We start from the raw sequence: 27341 nt of genomic DNA on the forward strand, positions 1-27341 counted from the left end.
TTCACACGAGTCTGCCTGTAAATAATCGGAGTACATGTGAGCCTATTACATGTTATCAAATAAACCATAAACCCTAAGAAATCACCATTAAAAGTCAAATGTACAAACGCATATCTTACATTTTTTAGATGCATTTAGCAAAGTGAATTGAAAGACAACAAAGTTATTTAACATATAAATATAAGTATGTACTAATATACATAGTGGATGAAGCCTCTAGTGCTGCAACAACGGCCGACAAATCGTCTATGTTGTACAACAAAAACCAGTAGTCGTCTTCACGCGAGTCCGCCCTGCAAATAATCGCGATAGAGTGTGAGCCTAGTACACGTATATGATATCAAATAAACTCTAAACATGTATCAGAAATAGTCAAAGATACAAAATGCATAACATACATTTTGGATGCATTTAACAAAAGTGAAGTGAAAGACAACAAAGTAGTTTAACAGATAAATGTATATATATAGAGGGTGCACTGCCCTAATTAAATGGAGAAATATATACGCACTAGTATGAACTGGATGAATAATATACGTACACTAAGGTGGTGTTCGGTTTCCAAGATAAAATAATACCAAGATACAATCTAGGATTGAGTTGCGAGATTATTTTAGTCATAGGGGGTTAGCTATAACTAACTATCCTATGATTATCCATCTAGGGTTGAGTTGTGAGGTTGAATCTCATGAACCAAACACACTACAAATTTAATCTCGGATACAATCTTGCAAACCGAACACCCCCTAAATGGATAAATACGCACCGGATGTATAAAATATGTGCACTAAAACTAATTATTGATTTCCATTTTTTTGTTAAAAAGAAACTTTATTCAATGTATATGGGATATTATGTTGGACATCAGAAACCACATACATACCTATATTTTCTTGCAAGCCAAGGAAGCTTCGTGTCATATTTGATGTTATTATAGCTCAAAGAAACTCCAATATCGTCAACCTTTCAATATATATTTGTTTGAATACCAGCTTTCTTAATATCCCGAGCTTGGCTTAAAGAGTTACTAGAATACATTGAGCCTCTTTTCCTTTTTCTCGGGTAAATGCACAAAAAAATATCAGGACTTGTTTATTCTAACGTCAAATCGTAATTCACACCTCGTTTCAAAATCTAGTACCTTGAATAAAATGCAAATTTTACATTAGAAAAACTGACATATATAAGAGATGGGTCGGTCACCACGTTGATCAAATGAACCGTATGTGTCACACCATTGCATGTGATTTGGACAGCATTGGCTAACATAGGATCCCCAAATGTAAAAATATTATAGCCATTTTCACTATTTTTGTGCTTTAGTTTTACTAACTTTTCTAGATAAATTAAATTACGAAACTGCATCAACTTTATATAGGTTTTATAGAAGAATTAAATTACATAACTCCATCAACTTTATATCAGTTTCAACTTCATTTTTTCTTCAAGTAATAAATGGGTATTTATGGTGTAACTCTAAACAAATTAATACAAAAGAGAAAATACAATAAATGCATATAACGTAATAATTAATTACCAACTAATGTTGAGTCCATGCATGTATCACATGCATATTTACCGTTACCTTTTCAATTTTAATTTCTTAAAGCGAAAAATCTTGAATTAATTTACCTTAATATAACATTTTTTTTATACGGAATATGATAGTCTTGAAATTACAGCAATACGTTGAGGGGTTGTTTGGTAGCTATATTAGAGGAAGTACAAATTCTTATCTAGTTTTGTGTGTTTAGTAATTTTGGTGGGTTACATTAACATTTTTTTGAAATTGAACCACATTAGTGGAATAAATTATTGGCTCTGTCCAAACCTAAATGAGATGTATTCATTTTTGGGATGTATCAATCTAAGTGAAATTTTTCCTTTTTTTTCAATAATTATCTCACTTATCTCTCCTATTTAATGCTTTATCTCTCTTATTTTATACTTAAATATCTCTCCTATGCACGCCATCGTTTTTTTCAATATTCGACTATCCATGTTAATATCTCTATTTGTCACATCGTGTTTCGTTGGTTGGAAGAAAATATTCTACATCTAAAGTTATCTAAGAATATTTATTTATTACATTTAATGTTGTTTTGAATTTTGTGACGTCTATTGGTGTAAGACAAAATGACACTGTTGAGTCTTTTATTTAATTTTTTGATTTTTTATATCATAAAAACAACAAACCAAGTTGCGCATTTATATTATGCTTTAAATCTAAAGTTAGTCGTATCTTTTAATCGAGAAATATTATAATGGGCCCTAGCCAAATATTCATCAGTTTGCAACTTCTCTTTCTTCATTTTTAATAGAAAAATCTACTTCATTTTTTTCATCTCATAATTTAGTTGTAGTCAGATTTAAGGCGTGGATAACAATTATATATAAGACAAAAGTGTCGAGAAAATTCTCATGCAAATGATTCACTCAATTTTGGATTCCACAATTTATGCAGTGTTATAACAATATAAAAACGTACAAACCTTGTAAGGAAATACTAGTAAGGAATAAAATTACAAATACAAATACATTCTCAGATTCGAATAATCTCATTTTCTGTTCTTGTAAAATTGTAAAATTAAACATTATCTGATTTTCATAATTATTCGAAAAAAGAAACTTTATTCAATGTATGGGATATTATGTTGAGCATCATAAACCACACACTTGCTAATTAGTTTTGGCAAGCCAAGGTAGCTTCGGGCCATAGTTGACGTCATCATAGCTCAAAGAAACTCCAGCATCGTCAATCTTCCAATATATATCTGTTGGAATACGAGTATTCTTAACATCCCGGATCCCAGAATAAAGCGTTGCAAGAATATATTTAGCATCCTGTCCTTGTCCGTGGTTAAATTCACCAAAAAATTCAGAATCTGATGATTCTAGCGTAAAATAATACAACCCGCCGTGTTTCAAAATCTTACGCCTTGAATCAAATACACCTCTTTCGGGAGAAAGACCAACATATAAGGGAGTTGGTTCGGTCAGCTCGTTGCTCAAATGAATCAGAGGCGTCGCTTCATTTTCATTGCATGTGATTTTGACAACGTTGGCTAACATTAAGAGGATCCCCAAATGTAAAAATGTTAGACCCATTTTCACTATTTTTGTGCTTTAGTTTAAATGGCTTCTATACACAAATTGAACTATATAACTCCACCAAATTTATGTAGCTTTTATAGAAGAATTGGATTGCATAACTCTTTCAACTTTATATCAGTTTCAACTTTGTTTTTTCTTAAGTATTGAATGCGTAATTTATGGTGTGTCTCTAAATAAATGCATATAACATAAATAATAAATGACCTATTATTAATGTTGATTCCTCACATGTATCATCACATGCACATTTACCGTTAGCTTTTTAATTTTAATTACTTAAAAGAGAAGATTCTTGAATTAATTTTCATGTAAATAACATTTTTTAATATGGTATATATCTAAGAGTATTTAGTTGTAACATTTAATGTTGTTTTGAATTTTGCGACATCTATTGCTCAACACAAAATGACATTGTTCCGTTGATTTTTTTATATACTTCATTCGTCCATCAATAATCGTCCAATTTTATTATTTTCGTCTGCCCACCCATAAATGCTCCATTTGCTCCATACTCGACTATCCATGTTAATATCTCTATTTGTCACATCATATTTAATCAGTTGGAACTAAATTTGATAGATCTAAGATATTCAAAGAATATTTATGTTGTGACATTTAACATTGTTTTGAATTTTGCGACTCTATTGGTGTAAATGTAACTAAATTTGCTAGTTGCTAAATTTAAAATTATGACAGAATATTCATTTTACATATAGATAGAATTATTTTATAATGAAATTGGCACTTGTTTTCCCAACTTATACAGATAGATATTGTCCAAGAGGTCTGTGATACTTAAATCAACATTTTCCCCTTCCCATATGCAACAACCAAATCTACCATCTTTCAATAAATTGACAGAAAGTAAATCAAACCTCTCGTTTTTTTGGTGCCCAACTTCTTGTGTTCCCAAACCAAATATAGATCATTTCTAAAAGGATTCATCAGAATCTGTTTCTCAGACTGAAAATCTAATATCGGTTTTCAAGTTATTCGACTACAAAAAGGCTTCATACATGTCTTCGACGTTTTCTGTAAGTTTGCACGTCGTCTACGGTCTACCAACCAAGTCTCAGTTCGCTTTCTTGTTAGAGTTTTCATCGGTCGCTTCAGACTTTGAATTTGATTCATCGAATGCCAACAACTGCACAAATCAGTTAGATTATGAGAATAAGATTGATATAACTTGAAAGGTTTTAAGAAAACTAGGAATCACTATATCACCAAGTCCTAACATTGAATACGGACGAGCAGAATCTGATGTAGGGAACTAAAGCTGCAATAAGCAAAGCATGATCATATAGAAAATTCTGAATTTTAACAAGGAACAAGGTAAACTCATCAAGACCAAACCAGGGTAGGAAAGGTTATAGAGTTTAAGTATACACCTATATTGGGGCATCAAAAGATTTAGTGACGCTAACCATAACTGGGGTGCAAAAGACCCAGAATATGTCATACACAAAAAATCCCAGCTTGTTATTGGCAAAATATATGCTTTAAGTCAAGAAGAAAATGGAGAAAAATAGTTATCAGAAAAAGAAATTCCAAAAACTCACTCTCAGCTCATAAAGCAATGGAATTAAGAAACTAGGTAGGTTAAGTGAGGGGCATATTATAAAAAAGTCATTCTTACCAATAGAGTGGCACCAGTATTGAATGAGCCAAGTGAAAGCATTTCAATTCCCTGAAATTGTTATGTTGAATAAAATATGTATGAATAAGGTCAAAAAAAAGCTTCTCCTATAGATAAAAAAAATATAATGATTCAAGAGCTCTAAGTTTCAACGTGCACCAGCTCAATTCCGTAGATTAAATAATTATAACGTATAACCTGAATGGAGAAGGCGAGCCCAAGATATTGTTAGCCAGCCAATGCTTATGTTTAGCATACCACGCTCAAAAGAAGGTTCAAGAAATTGCTGCAGTGACCTGTGATTACATAAACTCAACCTCCAAAGCTGCGAAGAAATATATAAATAAGAATGTGTGCAACAAAATGTTCAAGCACATTCAACAAAATGTTTCGAAAAAAGGTGTATGAGATAGAGAACTTAATTTATGTAAGAAGCATGAAGGCCAAACTTTCTAAAATTATCTCAGAGGTTTTGAATAACAGAAAACATTTAGCTATAAATATAATACCAGGGCAGCATGTGCCCTTCCAGTGAAGAATATAGCTTTCATCTCTTAATCAAAAATTTCATTTATCCATCACAGACTTACCCAAAAAGTATTCATATACAAAATAAAAACATCTGAAAACCATTCCACTATCAATTTCTAAGATTACAGGTTCTCCACAGCCATAATGCAAGAATGACAGAATCAAACTTTCTAAACAATTTTATTTTTCTATTTGCCTGCTAAGGATCCTATTCTGTTCGATAGTTAGTATGCTAACTTATAAACTTTGGAATAATAGCATTCCAATGTTTACAATTTTTTGCTGGCATACCTTGGCATAACTAAATAACATTCACAACCTCAGTCCTCAGATGAATATTTTTTCTTTGTAATACTACTACTCAGAACTAAATTAGTAAATTGACAACCCTTGGAAATCCGCAATTATTAAATAAATGAGCATCAAAACTGGCGATTCCCAAAAGAAAATTGTGACAAGAAGCAAATATAAATTTGCTATAGATGATAGAAAAAATAATTAGATACACAGAGGGCTTGGCGAGTTCATACACCGAAAATATGGCAAACGCAATGTAATAACATTATCATTCCATGGTTCGGGCAGGAATCCTTTAATTTCAGGTAGCATTGTTGCCCTACAAAGTTGAGACAAATGAAGATCAATAGAAATAAAGCCCAGATAAACCCATAACAGATAACTAAGCTAAATACAATGTAGCATGTGAATAACTTACACTAGTGCAGCAATCACAAGTACAAAAAAATAGCACGTCACAACAGCATTAACCAAGTCTTTTTAAAAGTAAAACAGTGACAGCAACATTGCACTCCCAACCAATGGAAACCACATGGGCCATGGCATGTTTGCTGGAAATCGTTTCCTGAAATATTTAATTGCATGACCAAGGAAAGTTGGTAACAAATTCCTCAAGGCACAGGTTTTATCAGCTGGAAATGTAATAGAATCCAACTTACTCTGGAAGTGTAATAGATTCCAACTTACTCTGGAAGTGTAATAGAATCCAACTTACTGTTGGTGGAGTAGGCTTGACAGAGCTATAACATCCCACCTAGACAGAGAGTCTCTTCACCACAAGTGGGGCAAGGGGGTAAGAATGTGCCAAAAGAAGAGACCAAGTTGTTGCCGAAATCAAGACGAAGGAATACATTACAAAATGGCCGTGATGATTTTAGGACTAGCCACTGCATCAAGTCAGAGTACAAAACATGACGTGGCTAATGAACGAATGAAGTGAAACAAATAATGAGCACTGATATGCACAGATCTGAGTATAAAAATCCAGGAACATCAGCCCAATACAGTGACCATGCAACATGTGTTAACTGTCAACCAACTTTCCACAAAATACCCATATAACAAATAACAATGAGGTTAAGGCAAGCTGTTCATCATCTCATTCCCTTCACCTCAAAATAAGTTCACAACTTCGATTGAGTAGTAGATAAACCAAAGAAAAAAAAAAGCAAGTTTCACTTTCCTGAGACCACATAAACTCAATGAGACTGAAAATTATATACCTGCCAGGGCCAAATTAGTAACTCGCTCATGGTTCTTCTTCATTCTGAATCTTCAGAGCTCTTGAACTTTCCCTCCATTTACTAGAAAGACCACACCACATCAAACGCATTAGATTTACCATATAAGACAAAAATCAACAAAGTGTCCAAGATCATTTATGAAATGCTAACACATTATTCACTAAAGGGAGAAAAGTATGATCTGAACAACAAGAAACGAGACGCATTTACATCAGGAAAAACAATCAACCTCAAAACCATGCAATTTTTGGTTTGCTAACCTTTATCCTGCGTCAAATCACAAGCTTTACCGATCAATCAGTTCATAAATTTCAACATTATATTGAATTATTGAATAACTGAGCTGTATAACGAATTCAGAATTCGCAAACGCCAAATATTTAAATCACAAATCAAATTATGCTCCGGAAATGCAAGGGGAAAGCAGATCAATGCGGATGAACAAATACACACATGTATACATACAGGTTACATAATTAGAAATCAAAGTCAGTACAGAATTGGAGCACACACCTGCAATTTGCAAACAGAGATTAGCTACAAAACGCTTAGATCGGGACACCTTCAGTGCGTGTAAAATTCACGCACACACAGTAACAGTTTTCCCACTCTTTTTCTGCGATAGAAATACTTCGCGAGCCACGTAGCCTTCTTCCAATAGCATTATGCCGCGTCATGATTTCAATTAGCCGTTAGACAAAAAAGATGGCTTTTGATTTGGACCAACTTTATTTGGCCCATTAATATTCCCGGGCTTTTCAGTCCAACCACTTGGGCCTTTGGGCTTGTGGATGGGCTCACTAAATATCACGAATTTGTGAGGTTCAATGGATTTGCATGGTATATCCCTCCATCCCAAGGTAGATGTCACACTTGAGAGATGATACGGGATTTTAGGAGAAGTTATTTTATATGCTAAGTGGTAAGAGAAAATATAATTTTAGAATTGATGTGAGAGGAAATTTTTTCTAAAAGAAGACATGTGACATCTTTTGTGGAATAAACTAAAAAGAAAAGTGTTACATCTACCTTGGGACGGAGGGGGTACTAGCATACACATAAGAATATTTTCCAGTGATTATAGTGCACTTAACCAAACTAATGCATTTGACGATAAAGCGCAACTTAGTTGATAACACATTTTTTTCATCCAATATCTTCAGTTAAGTCTTGGTCATGAGCAAATGAGATTATTATTGATCTTCTTCGAAAAGAACGAAATAAATGCATTGGACATAAAATTAATTGCACTACAAAATGGAATGTCCGTCCCTCATCGAATTTGATCTCAAATAATACATCCATCTAGCAATATTACTAAGTTATCGTAGTCTTTTGTGAATGAAAAAATTAAAATGATTTCGTTACTAAGTTATCATAGTCTATTGTGAATGAAAAAACTGAAAATGATTTCCGTTGTCAGAATAAAATAAACTTTGAACTATTTTTTATTTATATATACAACACGTTCAATCTCCAATAATTTCATGCTTTTTGCAGAGGAATAAAAGAGAACTGTTGAATTAGGGAGGGGCCGGAAAAGTGAGGTATATGGGGAAGAGACACTTGCCCACGTACCTTTCTTTTCTAAAATAATTTTTCACATTTTTTTTATCATAATCAATTATTACAAATTTGATAATAATCTTCCTCGCAACTTGTTCTGTTTGGATATACTTTTAAATTTCACTACTCCATGATTTAACTCCTTGTTTTCATTCATCATGTTGGCTTGGATCACGCCTAGCTTTCTTTCCCTCTCTTCTCATAAAATTGTTGGCATTACATAAATAGTTATCACATATACTAAGATTTAATAATATATCTAGGGGTATTCGGTTTGCAAGATTAAATCCGAGATTAAATATGGAGATTGTTTGATTCATGAGATTCAATCTCACAACTCAATACTAGATGGATAATCATGAGATAATTAGTCGTAGTTAATCCCCTATGACTAAAATAATCTCACAACTCAATCTTAAATTATATCTTGATATTATTTTATCTAGAAAACCGAACATCACCTTAGTAGATGGAACTTGTTGAAGGCAGAGTCAATTCCATTCGATGGTCATTGTTAAAAATGGATGGAGGTCGAAGAACAAATTAAAAGTACTCATAATTTTCTAGCATATATGGACCCCGATGAATCGTGATCTCTCAATCCCAATTGAGTTCACCATTGACCTATTCATACGTATAAATCCTACTTTTTCGATTTTACTAGTACATGACTTTCATTTATTAATTAGTCACTAAAAATTTATACTATTTGGCTCTATACATGGGAGAGGGGTCTAGCTAGGCAACAGCAGCTCATATGTAGATTATGTCAGTTATTGAGATAAAACCTCAGATCAGTCCAAACCTTAAACTTGGGAACATTTGATCATCACTCTCTAACTCGTATCCAAAACATTCTATATTTGCAATATATGATAAATAAAATAAGAAAATAAAGAATAAGGCTGTAACATAATCCATTTTTCTGTGCCAATATTTATAGTCAACTCTTTGCAGAGCAATATGGGTGGTGGGGGTAAGCAGCTATTGTGTGATAGAGACATGTTTTGAAAAAAATCCATCCTATTAAACAAATTGTTTATTACTATATCAATAAAGTTAATAACATTATGCACATTAAACTACATAGGAACATTTTGGCAGAATTGGTTCAATGTAATTACTTTATAAATTCAGTGCAAAAACTGATCGCAATTAAAAAATATACTTACACTACTATTCTTAGAGCTAATGCCTTCTTTTTTTCCTTTTTAGAATTATCTTGTGTATACACTTTATTAGTGTATCCACACTAGAATAAGAGGTACAACCATGCATCTATTTTTATACGAGTAGTATTATAAAATTATTAATTATTTAGTATTTATTATATGGAGTATTAAATTTTACATTCTTGATTTCAATTTAAACATTTATTAATATTGGCACAACAAAAAAGGAGAGAGGTGAGAGGGATCGGGCGTAGAGTGAGAGAGATGAAAAGAATGACAATAAGAAAAAGAAAGTCATTATAGCGCTGCCTACTGGCAACCATTCGATGGCAAAGCAAGTACTCCTATGTTATATAATTACTCGCCGCACTGTCCAATCGAAAAAATTTTATACAAAGGAGAATATATAGATATATGATATAAGTACATAGGTGATTAAAAACTAGACACAAAACTAGAAAATAGCGAAACGAATAAAGAAAAAAGTGATGTTAATAAGTTGGTTCATTTAAGATGCTTCACGAAAAGTGAAAACAAGATTGCAAAGTTTACGGAAAAACGCAAGGATGGAATTAGCTTTTAATGGAGTTGAAGTTGCGTAGGCAAACAATGGCAGACAACATTCAAACTCCCACCCTTTTTCACCTCACCGTATTATAAAAGTGAAAACCCATATCTTTTTTTTTCTACTATAAAATTACAATTATACATAAACTTACTTTAATTCACAGAATAATTAATGTCGCATGTATGTATAGTAGTAGTATACAATAAAAACACATGTTAATTCCAAACTAGTCTAGTGTGTTATGAGTCATAGATTGCTCAATACACACTCACGTGAAAGTGTGGATTTCTTTATATGGTATGATTACAAACCCTAACAACCCTAATCAAGAAATTACTTAAAAAACTGCAAACTGGTTATAATTAATTAATGGCTAATTAAGAATGTAATAAAAGAACAAAGCAAGTACACGATTTATCACTTTTTCATATTTTCTTTTTGAATAAAAATGATAAACAATAGAAAAAATAGTACTATAAAATTGACCAGACTAAGGAAGTCAATGAGAAACGACATTTTACCTGAGTGAATAATTACCAATTTTCGAGACCCTTCACTTTCTTGAATATAAGATCATATATATACAAACATAGAATTAAATGTCGGTTTTGCGCACACAACCTTTTTCATTACCTGCAAATTAAGGCTGTAATGTGTAACAGACATTTAGATTCATCTTTACATGTGCTCAAGGGTGAAAAGTCTAATAAGCAGTCCTACAAGTCACATGCATACCTATGAATTTCAAACTTGGACATGTGACCTTCATTATAATTAATTTGATCACAATTAATTTTGATATGATTCACAATTGTTATAATTAGAACAAGTACTCCTACTTTATATATATACAAAACGAGAGTAACCACAAAATAAGCATTATTAAATAAAAAATTTATGTGCACCTATGTTTATAAACTTTATATGTACATTGTTGTAAGAACAACATCTACTTATATGATCTAGTATGACTCTGCAGGGGTGAGCACAAAAAAAAGATTGGTAGGTGCTACGCTTCAAAATTTTATTCAAAAATATATTTTACATGTGATTCATACTTTACAACGTTTTTTGTTTAATAATTTGCATAACATTTGGATACATTTAAACACTTTATAACAGAAAAAAATTAAGTGGCGGAGACTTATGTCACTTGACCACATATAAGGTGTGTCGCCAGTGTCTAGTGCAATATTAACTTCGTGCACTCGGCAAAAACTGTGAATTTGCAATATAAAATGTATACTTAGTTAATAATTTTGCACAACACGTCCAAATTTAATGTGTTGAACGTATCGGTTACTCGATTCTCACCATAATTAGAAATTTTTAACAGATATTGTGTTCGGAAATAACACAATTACAAAAGGCAATAAAGAACACGAGGCTTGTTTAATTTGCCTCTACATCTAGGGTGATGTTAAGCCGCATATTTTCACTATATGAATATTGTCAAAGGATGGATCAAGGAAAAACAACTAGTAATTTTATTACAATTGCAATCAAACCCTAATCCTAACACTTCAACATAAAGTATATCGTAGTTATATGAGGTATACATAAATGTGTGTGTATAAAGAGGGGATATATAGTTGATATTTTATGGAGAAAGATAAGAAGTATGGAGATAAGAGAAGTACTACTAGATAAGAAGTGAGTGAGATCCAGCAAGTGTTTCCAAATCAAACGACATAAATGACTACCTACGAATCCTAGACCACATTATTTTATCAAATCTATATTAATTAAGCAGACAGCACATGACAAGAGACGGCGGAAAGTTAATTAATATACTGCATTAACATATCTAATTAATTCCCCCATCTTTTCACTACTTATATTATATGCATGCTACATACATATGCAACTTTAAATGCTTCCAAACCACTACAGTATATAGTAGCTACACTATATACCCACAGAAAACCTGCACTACTTTTACTATATAGATATTTTTCAGACATATATAGACCCATTAAAACAATTAAGTTTACAAGCACAAGTCAATAAATTACTACTACTCCTACTAATTACTTATTCATACATAAGTCACTTGCCCTTCACCAATTTGAATCTGAGATAGAGTGCAATAATTTATAGGTGTGTGCATGTGCAAACATTCTCACCGTGTGTAATTAATTATATACCGACATTGTGAAAACACTATAATACTACTATTACTACTACACCTTAATACTATTAACTTATAATATGTCCAATGCAATGCATAATTTAATAGTATGTCACTTGAATGCAATCATGAAGCGCCAAAAAGAGAGCCGAAAGTGATGCAATGTAATAGTAAAAAATTGAAGCCTTAAACTGGTAAAAACAATAATTGCTCCATGCCCAAATCCATTAATGCACCACCACCTAACTAATGGATTATATTAACACATTGATAATTAATTATTATGGGTATCATTAATATCCAAACGTACGGGGACATTCGGCGAAGATGATCATTTGAAAGCAGACATCAATTGCAATTTGCAAAACTGATTAAACTGGACAATGGAATAAGGAAATACTAATACTTGAGTCACAGTGTTCCCAGCATATGTAAATCAAAACACAATATATGTATCACAATGCACACATAACACATTTCTTACATATTGACTTGACTTTTCTAAAAACACAAAAAACAAAAGGACTTGGAATTGTGCTTTGAAAATACACAAACAGGTTACTAAGAAAAGTAATGAATCTTCTTTTATTTTAGAAATTGGTGATACTCTGCCAAGAATGATCCAACATATTTAGGCTGGCTGTAGAGGTAAATAACAGCTAGAGAAAGTGAAATGTTTGGAAGAATAATATCTATAACTTGTAGGTATTAGGGTTCCTCACACCTAGAGCAATTTTTACTTATAAATTGTGATTAAATATTAAACAAACTAAAAATAAATACTGAGTACGTACTATTCTTGTAAATTTTCCAAGTACATGTCTAAGTTGAATCTCCCCATCACATATCGCAAGCATTTGTATGCAGATTCATTTTCAACAGATATGAGTATTGAATTAAAAGAAAAATTAGAACAATATTTTGCTTATTCACAGCTTTCACTCAAAGTTCATAATGCAAAATCACCTAAAATTTGTGTATTGAAACACTAATAAGTTGATAATAAGCCTACATTTTATTGAGTTACCAACATAGGAAAATCAGTTGATGGGGTTACCATAATTGGATCCACCTAGAAAGGATGCGCCGCCGTATATATTAGAAGCATGATCGAGATTGACCGGCGGCGATGATGAAGCCCCATTGCCGCCTCCGCCTCCCAAATGCAATTCAGATAGATTTGGGAGGCCCTCTCTCCCTTCCACTCCTTGATCATATAGAAACCCTTTGAAAACATGGCCGCCTATCTTCACCACTGCTTGATAAGCGTATTCATCCTCGCCGTCGTCCACCGCCGTCACTCTCACGCACTTGAACACCGCCTGCGCCCGCACCTGCCCCGGCAGCGACTCCTTCAACCCCGCATCTGCACAATAATTTTCTAAATTATGCGATTGCAAATGAAAGTGTGTCCATGAAAACAAAGTAAGAGATAAGGCGTCTCAATTTTTGTGTCCTTAATTACCTTGATGGCTGGAGCTGGTGTCGAAGCTCCGGGCCTGATTGGTGTTGGAGGTGGAGGTGTGGGAGGCGGTGGTGGTCTGGGAGGCGGCGCCGAGGCGGGGCTTCTTGGTGCCGGAGGTGGACTGGGAGGAGCCGGCGGTGGCGAGGAGTTGGCGCTCGCGGCGGCGGGCGGCGGGGACCCAGGTGCTTTTGAAGTGGGTGGTGCAGTCGTAGCCTCTACTTTTGCAGCAGGTTCGGCACCTTCTATGTTGGCAGTCTTTCTTGGCTTGGTTGCCGCAGTCTTGGCAGGCGGAGGAGGAGGAAGAAGCACCGCCGCCGCTGCTTGGGAGGAGATTTGGGTGCTCGAGAGCCATGGGTTTGATCAAATAAGCTGAGGAATTCTGTCCCTGCTGATGATGATGCTGCCACAATTGCATACCGCCGCCGCCGCCGCCTCCACGGCTGCGGCTGAACAAATCCTCATCCGCTGCGCCGCCGCCGACGGCGGTGAGGAGGGGGATCACGCCGACGCCGATGGCATTGGAGGGGTTGAGAGAATGGGGGTCGAAATTGATCGCGGCGGCGGCGGCGTCGGTGTTGTGGTGGTGGTGGAAGGAAGAAGCGGGTGCGACGAAGAAGAACTCCGGGGAAAGGCGCGTGGCGGCGGAGGGCCACATTCCGGCGGCGGCGGCAGGGGCGGCGGGCTCCGCATTGAAACCTAGGGAGAGGTCTCCGGCGGAGGCGGAGGAGGACGCCACCCAATCGGCGAAGGCGCCGGAATCCGACTGCAGCCGCCGAGCCGTAGCCACGTTTTGTTAGTACAAAATTGGGGTTTTTGGGGTATGTAAATGTTGAAAAAGAACTGAGAGAGAGAGAGAGAGATGTGATTTAGAAAGAGTGGGGTCACTGAAATTCTTTAGAGCAGAAAGAAAGAGAAGATTTTTAAGACAGGGAGAAGTAAAGATAGAGAGAGAAGAGTAAGGAGAGAAGAGGAGGTGGTTGTTTAAGGTGTTTGTGGCGCAGCTTCTACAGCATGATATTACTGAGACTTACTGCTGAAGCTGTCGCTTAGTTTGGCTTTTGTAGTTGAAAACTTTTCGCTGCTTCTTCCCATGCCAGACCCAGTGCTTCCAACCTAGCTACAGAGAAACCCTCAATTCTAGACTTAGAGTGAGTATGGTTGATCTGTAACTATTGGATTCCATACCCAATCTCTTATCTACAAAATGAAGAATTGAATCAGCTGGAGCTCTGGCTGGGGTGGATTTTGGGCGGTGATTATTGGAGAGAGGGTGCACTAAAGAAGGGAAAAGTGAGTGTGTGTGTGTGTGTGTGTTTAGAGAGAGATGATGACTTTTTAGTTTTGTAGGTGTATAGGTTCTTGAAGACCTAGTTTCACATGCTGACATGCTATTGCCTACCCCTCTCTCTCTCTCTCTCATCTTCATTTTTCCCCAAAATGCATTTCTCTCAGCTGGCTTCCTTTTTTTCCCAAAATACATTTATTTTATGTAAAAAAATTTATAAGAAAAATTTGTTAATATATATATATATACCTATTACTCTATTTAAATTAAAATAGAATTAGTTTAGTTTAGCACTTTAAATTCTGAATTATTTTCACTCTATTAATTATACTAGTAGTACTCCGTATTATATAGTAGGAGTACTATTTTTTAAAGGGTAAATTGTAACATTCTAACATTTCAAGAGTTGCAACTTCTTCGATTTTTAAAACATCTAATTAAACTTTGTCTCAAATGTGTTTTGTGAGTGTATGTACGTCCAAGTATATGATTCGTTGAAGCATATGTTAAATTTTGTACCTTATTGTGTAATACTGTATTTGTTTGGTTGATAATGTTACATTTTGTACCTTATCGTTAAACATTTCAAAACACTAGTTTAAAGTGTCAAAACACCAATAACTTGAGTCTCAAGAACTAAAACCATATTTGCTATGTTCTTGCAAATATATAGTTCAATTTTATGAAAAACATCAAAACAAGAAAACTTAATTACACAGTGCTAATGAATGCTACCAATAGAGATTGTCAATGACTTTGATGGTCTTTGCCCGTTGCCACTGTTGATGTATGTTTAAATTATATAGAACAAAATCGGATAAATGTCCATATATAGGATAAAATCAAGTAAAGCAGTATAAAAAAGATTGGAAGAAGTTGGTGAAAAAAATTGAGAGACATTTTATCCCGGTAATGATACGTTATGAATGTGATTAATGAAGATTAAGTAAATGGATTATGGGAGTGAGATATTTTTGGGTAAATGATGTAGCCCTCAGTTAGCCTGGTGAAAAGCATAAACTATGAATTGTAGGCTTGGATTGCAGTGAGTCGGGTAAAGGGTGGTAACACGGCGAGTTTGGTAGTGGTGTGGTGGCCCCCATGTCGCCGGGCAGAGAAGAAAAGGGCCCCGAAGAGTGCAGTCAACAGCAAACGACGAGCTAGGGCGCTTGGTATAAATATACGAAACTCCATTGGGGGGCCTCACACATCTGTGAAATCAACAACCTCAATACTCAATCCTCCACCACCACCATCATCATCATCATCATATATACTCACATTGCACCAACGGAAGAGGAAACTAGCTCCAAAGGGGGGGCCTCAAGGGGCCCTTTCTGGATTTTGTAACGTCGCCTTTGTTTTACTTGTTTGTTTTACTTTTTCTAACACCCTCCTTAAATGAATCTCTCAGGAGTCAAACTTTTTTGAAATTTTGAAGCTTATGTATACTGTTGAATTGGCTACTTTCCAAACATATTCTGTAGTGTATTGTTTGGTTAATCATTTTTTTTTTTAGAGATTTAAGAATTTGATGTATTAAAAGTTAGAGTTAAGAGAATAAAGTATGAGTGTGTGAAAAAAAGTACTAGTACTATGAGAGATATATAGAGAAAAAAAAGTAAATGACTCAACCACCTCGAGACAAATACAACTCAACTATCATAGGACGGAGGGAGTATTACTTTTTGCTAAAATTAGAAATTACTCAATTATCTTCAAACTTTTCAAAATAGAAAAAATGACTTAATTAACAAGGAGCGAATGGAGTATTTATTTGTTTCATTTGCTAAAACTATCTAGTGTTAGTATGTTGTTTTATAAGAACATGAAAATTCAAACTAAATCAAATTGTGGGACTTCAGTGAATGTGATCAGATTCAAACTACATCCGACACCATGTCAATCTATTCAGCTAAACGACTGCATTTCCTCATGCATTTTCAATGTGAACAGGAGAGTTGGTGTTATTAATGTCCAAAGTCATAGGTCTCATGTACGAGTGTGACATGTTCAAGTTTACAGTCACATGATCTTTAAAATTATTTGTTCATTCACCAAGATATAAAATAGGAGTTGCGCATAAGAGAATTGATGAAATAGTAAGCTATCAAATGAATAGTGCTAATAAGAGTCGATTACTTACTTTAGTAGCAACTCTCAGCAAATTCTACAAGTCATAATAAATCAAACGTGGTTTTGAAATTCTCAAGCAGCTTATGAGCATCCGAGTAGGGCATCCTGCGCTAATATCTCCACTAATTACATATGTTTAAAATATTTATGTCAAAAAAGAGAAAAAAAAATTGAAAGAAAAATACAAGAGCATCATCGTTGTTCCAAGAGAATGGCAATATGAAACACATCTATATACTAATCAACAGAGAATATACAACAGGGAATCATGGTTTCTCCTTTCAAACACAACAGAAGCTCCCGTCGCTAGTGCCACGGAGGAGACGAAGGTTTGTATGCAAAATCTTGAGGTGTGGAACCATAGTTCAGATCAAGGTTGTGGAGTTGCTCCATCAACTGAGACCTCCTTTCCTTGAAGAAGTCGAGACGGGTTGTCAGCTCTACCAAAGCTGACGATGCTGCTAGTGGTTGTCGATGATAATCCATCACCTATAGCAAAATAAAGCATTTTTAGTATCAAGGATGCATAAGACTCGTTTGCACGTGTGATTAGGGTGTAAAATATCAAAACAGACGGCCCTTTATAGATTTGTGCAGCAGATAATATCAAAACAGACGGCCCTTTATAGCCAACTAAAGGAGTGATGTATGTATAAGGACGGCATCATAAGTTCAGCTCACATGAGATCAAGGGTTCATGCAATCATACAGTAACGTCATACGAATAAGCAAATTGTTTGAGATCTCTTTCCAACCATTTGCATCTGTGTATGCATAAATGTGTATTGAGCCTAACCTCAGCCACCCGAGAAGTAGAAGGTACAGCCCCCGAATCCACAGCAGGAAAATCATCCACGGATAGACTTGTGGAGGCCTCTGTACTTTTAGAATCACTCAAGCTTGATGGTTCAATAAACTGTTTCCGAGAAGGCAACCTGCCGTTGCTTCCATGTGCCAACAGTTGTCCTTTAATATTTCTTCCATCCGCGCCCATCGACTCCTGAAACATTTACAGGTTAGAGCAAGCAACAAAAGATGAACAATTCAATTGATTAAATCAAAAGCATCAACTGTTTCAAATGTGTTTCTTTTTATTTTTCGCCGTCAAATTCCATCTCATTAAAGAGCCTGAGACCTACATACAAGTCATGAAAAGGTTTAAACAAGCCCGAAAATAGCAGAACCTAAATGTAGACCTTAAATAGGAAAAAATTCAGCCAAATAATCTAAAATTGAGATGCGCATGAAAAACACAGAAATTGAAGGCAATAAACAAACCTTTCAGATAAAAGAGACTTGAAAATGAAATGAAATCATTTACCAAATACTAAGCGACAAAATAATAAAATAAACAAAAGAAAGGCAACCACCTCTGTCCTTTGTCTTCTTTCATGGTTACAAACAGCAAGTGTAGTATCAAAATCCTGCTTGAAAAAATTCCTGCAAGTGGAATTCAGCTCAGAAACTTTACACTGGAACCACACATAAAGGTTTGATTTTCGCCTCAATGGTCTAACCATTTTACAATTTGGATTTCAGGTCAATTTCAAGTAAACAATAGTTTTTTGTAATAGCAGAATTTGGTCTAATATGATAAGATGCAATCCTAGACCAAAGAGAATGATCCTACGGGCATGAGAGGAAGTAAAGGTTGGATGACATGGAAAAAATGACTCACTGCTGAGGTGTTTGGCTTGCTGTGTGTTGATATCTATCACATGCATCAGAAATAGATCCATAGTGGTGCTGACGTTGCTGATTTAACTGGTGGTGAAGTTCAGCAACTTTCTGCTTCAATCTGGCTACATCTGCTTCGGCAAGAGCTATCTCCTCAAGCTCGGCTCTAGTCTGTGCATAAATGTAACATGTCAGCATCAATAATAATTTCTGATTAGTATACAAAATTAAAAGAAAATATGCAAACCTTAGAATCCATGCCACGAGAGCCAGCAAATTGCCCAGAAGACATGCTCAAGCCAACTTCCAGAGCAGCTCGTAAGTCTCTCTCAGCTTGCAACTGTTCTTGCAGTCTTGCTACCTGCCAAGAAAAAACTGCAAACTCAGTATGCCAATCTAGACCAGAAGAATTGCACAAGAGAGCATTCTTAATTTGCTAAGAAATTAGGCTCTTAATATCTAAACTGAACTTCCAGACACAAGCACACATGCAGATGATGAACATGATTATGAAGATGTTGATGATTTGTGTAATATTAAAGAGTAAAGCCTCACATCTTGCTCAAGAGCTAAGCGCCGCTCATGCAAAGCTTGCTTCCTTCTTTCCAAGCTAGCTTGCAAAATTGCATTTCCTCTCGCCTAATATAGATAATAAAAAGTCAAATCTAGTTACTCAATCACCATACTATAGCCACTTGAAAACTCCCTGTACTTACTTCCTTTGCAATTCTGTGGCGTAGATCATTCTTTGCGATCTCTAATCTCTGGATGGCAAGCCTGGAAATGCACCATTGAGCTTCAGTCAATCAGAAAGGAAAAAAGGACAACAAAGTGCACAGAAAACCATTTGATGAATAGTCACTATTTGAGAAGTCTTTTGGGGATTATGCAGAAAAGTGCACTGAAGATGTATTAATGAGAAAATGCTACAAATTTAGTAGAAAAAGGAACCCTCAAGACATGGAGACCTTAGAAATAGCTTCATTAGGAAAATGAGTGTTAAGAATGGCACTTAGGTCATCGATATTTTAGGTCAAAACATAGAAAACAAACTAATTCAGTTGGTCCAAGTTGAGCCAAGCTCAGAGAACAGTTCTACCTGTGCATGGGACATTAATACTGATAAATGAAGAAAAAGAAAAGACGGTACTTCTGAAAATGAGACTCGGTTATATACTACATGTTAATTGTATGTGACCCTTTATAATCAAATTAATTTTAGATAGGTATGGGCTCATTTTTGCAGGTTACACAAATGGAGTTATATGTGATTGAAAATGATCGTACTCTTCCTCTCCAGATGAATCTATGGATTCTGATGAAGGTGTTTTTCTTGCCTGCAACATAAATATTAAATTTGTTATTTGTTAAGACAAGATATATAGAATGTGTAATGTTCAATTTATCCAATAATAAAAATCACATGCAAAACATTCCTACCCCTTCCACTAGGGGTGGGTTAAACAATCCCAGAAGGTGGTTCACCACCAACAAACAATTTGAATTAGTTTCTAGTAATAATGGATTAAGTGCCAATAATAAGATCAGCACAGTGTATTCTGAAGTTCATATCCGAAACTTCAAATTCTCCGAAAATGGAGAATTAAGGTACTGCCATTTATTAGCTAAAATTAGCCTCATCCTAATTCATGAACAGGAGGCACCCTGCAAGATTCTAAATTATTCATTTATTGATTCAATTGCAGTAAAGAGGTGAGAGACATGCCAGATAAAGTAATAAGCTATCTTGTAATGTGTGAGGTGTGTGTTAACATCAACAAGTATATTGGCTTACTAGCAACTAGCAAGAACCAACCAACATTTCATAGTATAACTTATGATTAACAAACATCAGATAGGACTGGCATCATTTGGCCAAAATTCGGAGATGGGAATTTGATAAGTCAACATATGCTATTACTATTAGTAGCATTTTAATTGTTCACTTTCAGTTGTTGAATAGTAGTTTTATGAAATTTATACTGTGTTCACATTCACTTTTAAGAAGTTTAACCTCCAGATCCCAGGCACTCAGCTTGATTCTCCGAGTTCGTATAAGCATATCATGGTTTCCCTCAGCAACCAATGGAAGGGAAAAATTAAAATAAAATACTTACATTTTTCTTTCCCCAAAATGTTGACTTCTTTGCACTACCAGTGCTGGTATTGGTAATTTTGGGTAATGCCTTCTCACCCAACAGTTCAGGTCCAGGAAAAGATTGCTGCAGTTCTTGATTCATAGATGACAAAATTTCTCCAACAGACCGCTGAGACTCATTGGCAGGTTTTTCAGTAGACACATCTATCGTATTCCCATGTGCCTTCAATTGGTCTAGTTGGTCATTTAATGAAGTCTTAGAGTCTCGACTGGATCTAGTGTCCAAAGCCACATCTAGTTTTGATCCCATAATATTATTGTGTATGGGCATCTCATCATCTGAATCATCATTTGCAACAGCCTGGTTTCGGCAAAAACAGCAGCAGCAACTTTAAGTAGTCAGTAGACCTTTGATAAATGTTATGGGAAAATATCAAATGTGTTTCTGATACAAGAAAAGAGATAGTATCTATACATCAACTAGTCTAATTTTGTTAGACATGACTGATGGCCTTTAATAAAAAGATTAAGAACACTTCAATAAACTTTCCACTAACCAATCACTTAGAGCAAGGAAATACATAGTCCGCGATACTGCATTGAACCTAACATTTCAGGGAAAAGGTCTGCATACAGCATTAAAGTTACCTTCAATTCTCAAATAGACACTTTAAGCATTTTAGTTTTAAAATACACACTTGACTCAATCCTTGGAATTGGATAGGTCTACTCCAAATAAATCACTAGAAAACTGAATTATCACTTTTAAATTAGTGGAAATAAATTTAGAAAGACAAGCTTTTGCATGCATTTATTGTCACACATGCTCACTATTTAAATTCAGACTTGAAGTCATTAAAATCACATGCATAATCAATCACACAAGTGGGAGAGAGATTGAACCTTATAGTCATAAAGATCACTAGCAGCTGAGCCACTGCTCTCACTTAACTTCCCACTGTGTCTTCGATCAGAATCAACATCTGTTTCTGGGTCAACTTCATTTTCAGCATCATGATAACCATTTACTTTTATATCCGGATTGTCATCATCACTTGTATCTTCACTTCCACTGTTATCGGTTTTAGAATCTACAGACATCGAGCATCTGTGCAGACTATCATCCTGTTTGTAAACCAGGTGATTAGCAAAGAGTAATTACAATACTTTCATGGTTTAATGGAAAAATAAAATTATACGAATGGAATTTAGAAATTAACACAGAAGATGACAATTGCGAATCATCTATTTTAGGAACTAAGCTAACAATGTGACTTACATCGAAAATATTGTCATACTCCTCCAGAAGTGTTGTGACAATAGCTTGGGCATTATTAGCAGCATTGGCTGCAGCTAGAAGCTGAGCAGAACTATCTCCATTAGTATCGTAGTCATCCTCTAGTTCACATTCACCAGCTAAAAGAGGGCGCAACAGCAGTGGAGCCATACAAGCAGCAACTGCCGAAGGTGTCATCCGATTCTCAGAAGCATGAGAAGAAACTGTATGCATCATCTTGAGAACTCTAAAAAATGAATAGAGGACAAATGAGGAAGAAAAAAAGAGCGGTAAGTGTTATGATGGAGATGAGAAGAAGAATAAGTACATAATGAAGATCATTTCTATGCAGAAATTTAATATAGTATGCTAACAGTGTGCTTAACTACAGATTTTGTCAAGAAACGTATTTATCAACAACTGCATAGCTGTTGTACTTACTACTAATAATTAAAAACACTCAACATCATTTCCCTTTGCACCTTTACTAAAATAAATTATGTCCCCCCAAAATAAAAATTTGTTGAAGAATTGGACAATGTAGAAGCCGGGAGGGAAGAGATGGGTTACTTGCTAAGTATCAGATTTTGTTTGAGGCATTACAAAACAACATCCCCTCAATAAAAATTTAGCGGCAGCTTACGTATACCGGCTGAGTCGAGTTTATTGAGATTCCAGTTTCTTTTTCCTCGACACGGAATTACATTTACCCAAATTCTCACAGGAGACTTCGAGAATTTGCTATCACATCAGAACTTGCTAGAAAGTCCGAGAGTTATCAGTGGGATAAGTAGTATCGTTTAAACAGTTTACACATTTCCTTCACAATTAACCACCTTACTCCAGTCTCAGCTTCTTATTTGACCACCCAATGCATATGCCGATTGGATGTGCATCATTATCTCATTTTTATTGACCTACTTCTAATGTAGCATTTACATTTATATTGTGGCATTCAGATAGTTTCAAAATCAAACCATAACATAAAGACTTCAAAGTCTCAAAGAGATCAACTATGGTATCCGTTCATATCCGAGAATTTAAAATAAGACATCTCCTCCATGTCTGACTACTTCTTGGACTTTTGAATCTTATGAACAAAAATCAAGGTAATTCTATGGAAAATAAACAACAATACATACTCATAGAGTGATACATCAATTACAGGAGGTAATACCTCTGTAAGAGGCGTCTGTTGGGTTCAGGAAATGCTTCCAGTATGGCAGAGCGCATTGCATTAACACGAGTTTCTATCCGGTCAATTTCTTCTCAAGACAGCCACAAAGAACCAAATTATGTAGACTTTCAGTAAACCTTAACAATTATAGGAAAATGAACAGATTGGAAACTTGGGAAAAACATCTAGAGTGCAGTGCAGAACATTACTGTAGGCTTCCAACAATGCAGTGCAGCAGGAAGCAGGAACCGGTGATGAAGGTAGCTCCCGAAGAACATGCTGAAAGAGGGGTAGCTCACATAAGTATCACTTAAAAAACTAGAACAAACAAACCAATCGCTCAGATTGCAGTCAAACCTTAACACAATCGCCAATAACATGAGCATCCTCCTCTGGATCAAATTCAGTCTTCCCTATAATCAAATAATTTACAGATTGGTCATGCTGAATAGTGCATTTAAAGATGAGACAACAATTTGTTATGAGAGGGGAAAAAGTCGTGAAGGGATGTGTAAAGAAAACAGTGGTTACACTCATGTATCTGGAATTCTGGAGCCACAATTGCATATAAGCTTTTAATCAGAATATGATGTCCCTCATATCCTTAATCTATTAAGTAGATCTCTGGAGAGTATTGAATCCCCATCCAGCTTGGTCATCATCTTATTTTTCACAATCAATCATTGGGTGAAGTATCACAGCCAAATGAAAACTAAAGGTGTGTATGGTGTCTATCCACAATGTTGTTCAATTTTTATATAAACTTAACAGAAAACATAGTTGCAACTGTTTAACCTATGCTAGTGTCATGACCAACAGTGACAAAATATAAGTCATAGTCATAGTAACAGATAAAGAATAGCATGGTGAGGTTCATTCACTCCAATGAATGCGCAACAATCACCTTGTTCATATTCTTGCACTCTTCTGTCCACTTCCTCAACATCTGCAGACTGCCGCAGAATTCCTTCTACTTTAATTCCTGTTAAATGTTGTTCAGTCAGAGCATATACTGGATACAGCATACAAAAAAGCTTCTGTATCATTATTTGGGAAGATGAACATCATGGACTCGTGTAGAATTCTAATTTTCTTTATGAGATGAGATCAGGTATGTTAATGATATCAATTTTTTGTAATGGTAGAAAGAATGGCTATAGAGGGACAAGCAGTCGCAAGCTGCAGAGCAATTATAGCACAAATCTCTAGTCATGTAGGGCCAAACATTTAAAGGCAGAAGACTACGAAACTTCAAGTGTTTGAGAAGCTAATGCATCATGAAATTCAGTTTTGACAATAAAACAGCTGCGTAGTTCTGAGAGAAACTATTGCAAAGAGGAGCACTGCAGGACATCGAAACAAAAGCATACCGTATTTCTCAAGAAACCGGAGCGCTTTCTCCAGGAAGGACGGACCTCCATCTATATCTTCTAGTGCAAGCAAAATTGGGCGTCCAACAACTAAAGACTTCACTGGTCGTTTGTCTCTCCCTATATTAAAAGGTAATCCGTCAAGATTCCTCCAACACAGCATTTACTATGAGTTCCTAAAGAGCAGCAGGAAGATAAATAGGTACAAACATTGATGGAAAGAACCCTCAATAGTATCATTAGTATCACTTCTGAAGATCCCATTTTGTCCCATCACAAGAGCAGCATTTGGCGCTTGTGCAAGAGCATGTTCAAGGGCAGTCTTCCACTCATACAAGTCCTCAGATGTTTCAGCCTGAAGTTAAGAAAATAGAATATAGCAAACAGCTTTCAGTTACACGAGAGATATGGGATAACAATCATTAAGAATCACTCTATGAATGGCAACAAAGAGATGGAAGAAGATTGACTAATCGCTTGTGCACCTTAAGTGTGAACGCACGTCCATCACGCCCATCAGGAAATAGAACAGTTAACAGCTTCTTGTCTTCTCTAACAACGACACTGCATGCAAGAAGACATCAAAAAACTGAGGGAGACACACAGAGGTAGAGTGGTAGACAAAGGGAAAGAGAGACCATTTATCTATACCTTCCTGAATTATTTAAATCAATGCCACCCAAAGTCAAATTTACTTCACCACCACGCTGCGGAAGTGCACTCTAGAGAAAGTGAGTTACGTACATTAAAGGCCATAATAACATGAAATTGAAGTCTAAGCTTTTCAGTAACATAAAGTTCCATGAAACTACTCCAAAAACTATCTTTTTCAGTAACATGGAATATATGCAGCTTGATAAATCAATTATGAATGAGGAAATGGAGATGAAACAGGGACTAACTGGGTCATTCTTGAAGAAGACCAAAGAAGTGCGAGTAAGGATAAACCAACGCTTCTTCCAAGATTTCCATCCTAACCCTGCAAGAAGTCTAAGCATTAAGGGATGCATGACACCGACTATAGAAAGAACAACAAAGGTACATTTATACATTTGAGAAAGTAAAGAGGACAGATGGTAGGTAGCCAAAAGAATTCACTAAATGGAGCGGCACGCCAAATACTTTTACCTTGGCAGTACATACCATATACATCCAATTAAAATACAACACAAATAGTTGAAAGAATAACGATTAGATCCACTTTAACCAAATGTGTATTGTACACAAATCCGGAGTCTCATGCGACTGAACAATCAATAATCAAACATAATGCAAGTATGCAACTCAAACACATGGGCATTCTCCGCAATGCTGGCACAAGGTAATTCAACATCCATCCGCACATTCAAGTTTGTAAGTCGAACACTTCTCAAGAGCAAAAAAAAAAACTAACCTTTTGAGGATATAAGCAAATGCCCACTCTTGAATATCTACACATCACAGAAAAAATCCAATCAGAAACAGAAATAACCAACAATGCGCAAAAAAATACAGCAAATGACAAAAAACCCCAATCCATACTAAAATTAGGTGACGGCAATCTCCAACCAAACCTAGTCCAAATTTATCAACAATTACTTGACTCAATTGACCACAAAAATATCACCCCATTTTAAACCCTCGTAAATAAAAAATCGAAGGAAAACAAAAAACAATGCCAATTGAATTGAGGAATAGAAGGTAAGATGTTACCGTATTCGAGTTCCCGATACGAGGGCGCTCAAATGCGGCAAGAGTGGCCGACATTTTCCGGCCCTTTCTCAGAGATGAATTAGCATCTCAGCTGGAACTCAGCCGCGGATCGAATGAATCGGTGAAGATCTGTGATGAACGACCAGAACGGAGCTTTACTCCTTTAATTTCTTTTTCTTTATTTATTAATTTATCTTTTCAAACTTTTGGAAAGGGGAAAATATGGATAGATGTAGCAGGGGCACTACCAGCAACCAACCAGAGAGCTCTCTCTCTCTCTTTCTCTCACATCTTTCTCTTTGTTTTTTGTTTGTGTTTATGTGAAGCGGGCAGGGGTGGGGATTAGGTGGGTGGGTGGTTAATGATAGTCGTGAGAAGTTATGAATGCTACAGTTATATTTTAAATATATTTACATCTTTTTTTTTAATATTATTATAATCTGTATATGTAGTTACTTTCCATCACTTTTTGACTCTATCACTGATTCCTGAAATTTTACTACGGACCCTTTTGAATGGAAATTAAGTTTGACAGGATTGAATCTATAATAGTAGTATTAGTATTATAGTATGTTGATTGGTGAGTATAAATTAGATTGCTGTTTATATGTAAAGTTGAAGGTGAGTATAAATTAGATTGCTGTTTATATGTAAAGATGAAATTTTTATACTATTTTTTTTTATTTTGTATACCATATTATCTCAGTGGTACAATTAATACAAACTATAGTTATTACAAAGCAGTTGAGTACGAGTGACAGTGGATGATGTGGTAGTGTCGACGAACAAAGTGTGATGGAGTTAAGGTGAGGGATTGAATTTGAGGAGGGGAAGATGGACAAACTTCGGTACATATAATAACGTTTTATCTACGACAACCAACTTATAAGAAAGTTGTCTATGAGC

General features: G+C 35.5%; 2 protein-coding genes and 1 long non-coding RNA gene across 10 annotated transcripts; all 3 read right to left on the minus strand.

Moving 5' to 3' along the window:
• Positions 1-3814: 3814 nt before the first annotated feature.
• On the minus strand, positions 3815-7459 carry LOC125217011 (uncharacterized). 6 transcript variants are annotated; one of them, XR_016136764.1, is made up of 7 exons: positions 7336-7459; positions 6802-6882; positions 6294-6465; positions 5997-6143; positions 5812-5897; positions 4751-5075; positions 3815-4258 (listed from the first exon to the last, which is right to left on the minus strand). It is a non-coding gene; the product is annotated as an uncharacterized LOC125217011 (long non-coding RNA). The 6 variants fall into 6 exon arrangements; XR_016136763.1 differs by having other exon boundaries at positions 6266-6465; XR_016136762.1 differs by having other exon boundaries at positions 6238-6465.
• A 5672-nt stretch (positions 7460-13131) lies between these two features.
• LOC125212168 (protein LATERAL ROOT PRIMORDIUM 1-like) lies at positions 13132-15132 on the minus strand. Its single transcript, XM_048112255.2, has 2 exons — positions 13725-15132; positions 13132-13625 (listed from the first exon to the last, which is right to left on the minus strand). The coding sequence occupies exons 1-2, from the start codon at positions 14377-14379 to the stop codon at positions 13300-13302; spliced, it is 981 nt and encodes a 326-aa protein (XP_047968212.2). The 5' UTR covers positions 14380-15132; the 3' UTR covers positions 13132-13299.
• A 1992-nt stretch (positions 15133-17124) lies between these two features.
• Positions 17125-26762, minus strand: LOC125213827 (rho GTPase-activating protein 7-like). Of its 3 annotated transcripts, none has more exons than XM_048114575.2 (22): positions 26436-26762; positions 26137-26173; positions 25646-25722; positions 25395-25450; positions 25229-25307; positions 24954-25098; positions 24744-24863; positions 24278-24355; positions 23731-23786; positions 23583-23652; positions 23374-23464; positions 22200-22443; positions 21824-22045; positions 20940-21281; positions 20110-20159; positions 19539-19599; positions 19378-19461; positions 19070-19183; positions 18824-18993; positions 18516-18585; positions 17942-18145; positions 17125-17634 (listed from the first exon to the last, which is right to left on the minus strand). In XM_048114575.2, exons 1-22 carry the CDS (start codon positions 26487-26489, stop codon positions 17452-17454), a joined length of 2607 nt encoding a protein of 868 aa, XP_047970532.2. In that variant the 5' UTR covers positions 26490-26762; the 3' UTR covers positions 17125-17451. The 3 variants fall into 3 exon arrangements, with proteins under 3 accessions (XP_047970532.2, XP_047970530.2, XP_047970531.2); XM_048114573.2 differs by having other exon boundaries at positions 25395-25465; XM_048114574.2 differs by having other exon boundaries at positions 23374-23461; positions 25395-25465; positions 26436-26761.
• Between the last annotated feature and the right edge of the window lie 579 nt (positions 26763-27341).

Source organism: Salvia hispanica, chromosome 3 (assembly GCF_029641045.1).
Source record: "Salvia hispanica isolate PSC_SH4W2 chromosome 3, Shi_PSC_v1, whole genome shotgun sequence".
Taxonomy (NCBI): Eukaryota; Viridiplantae; Streptophyta; class Magnoliopsida; order Lamiales; family Lamiaceae; genus Salvia; species Salvia hispanica.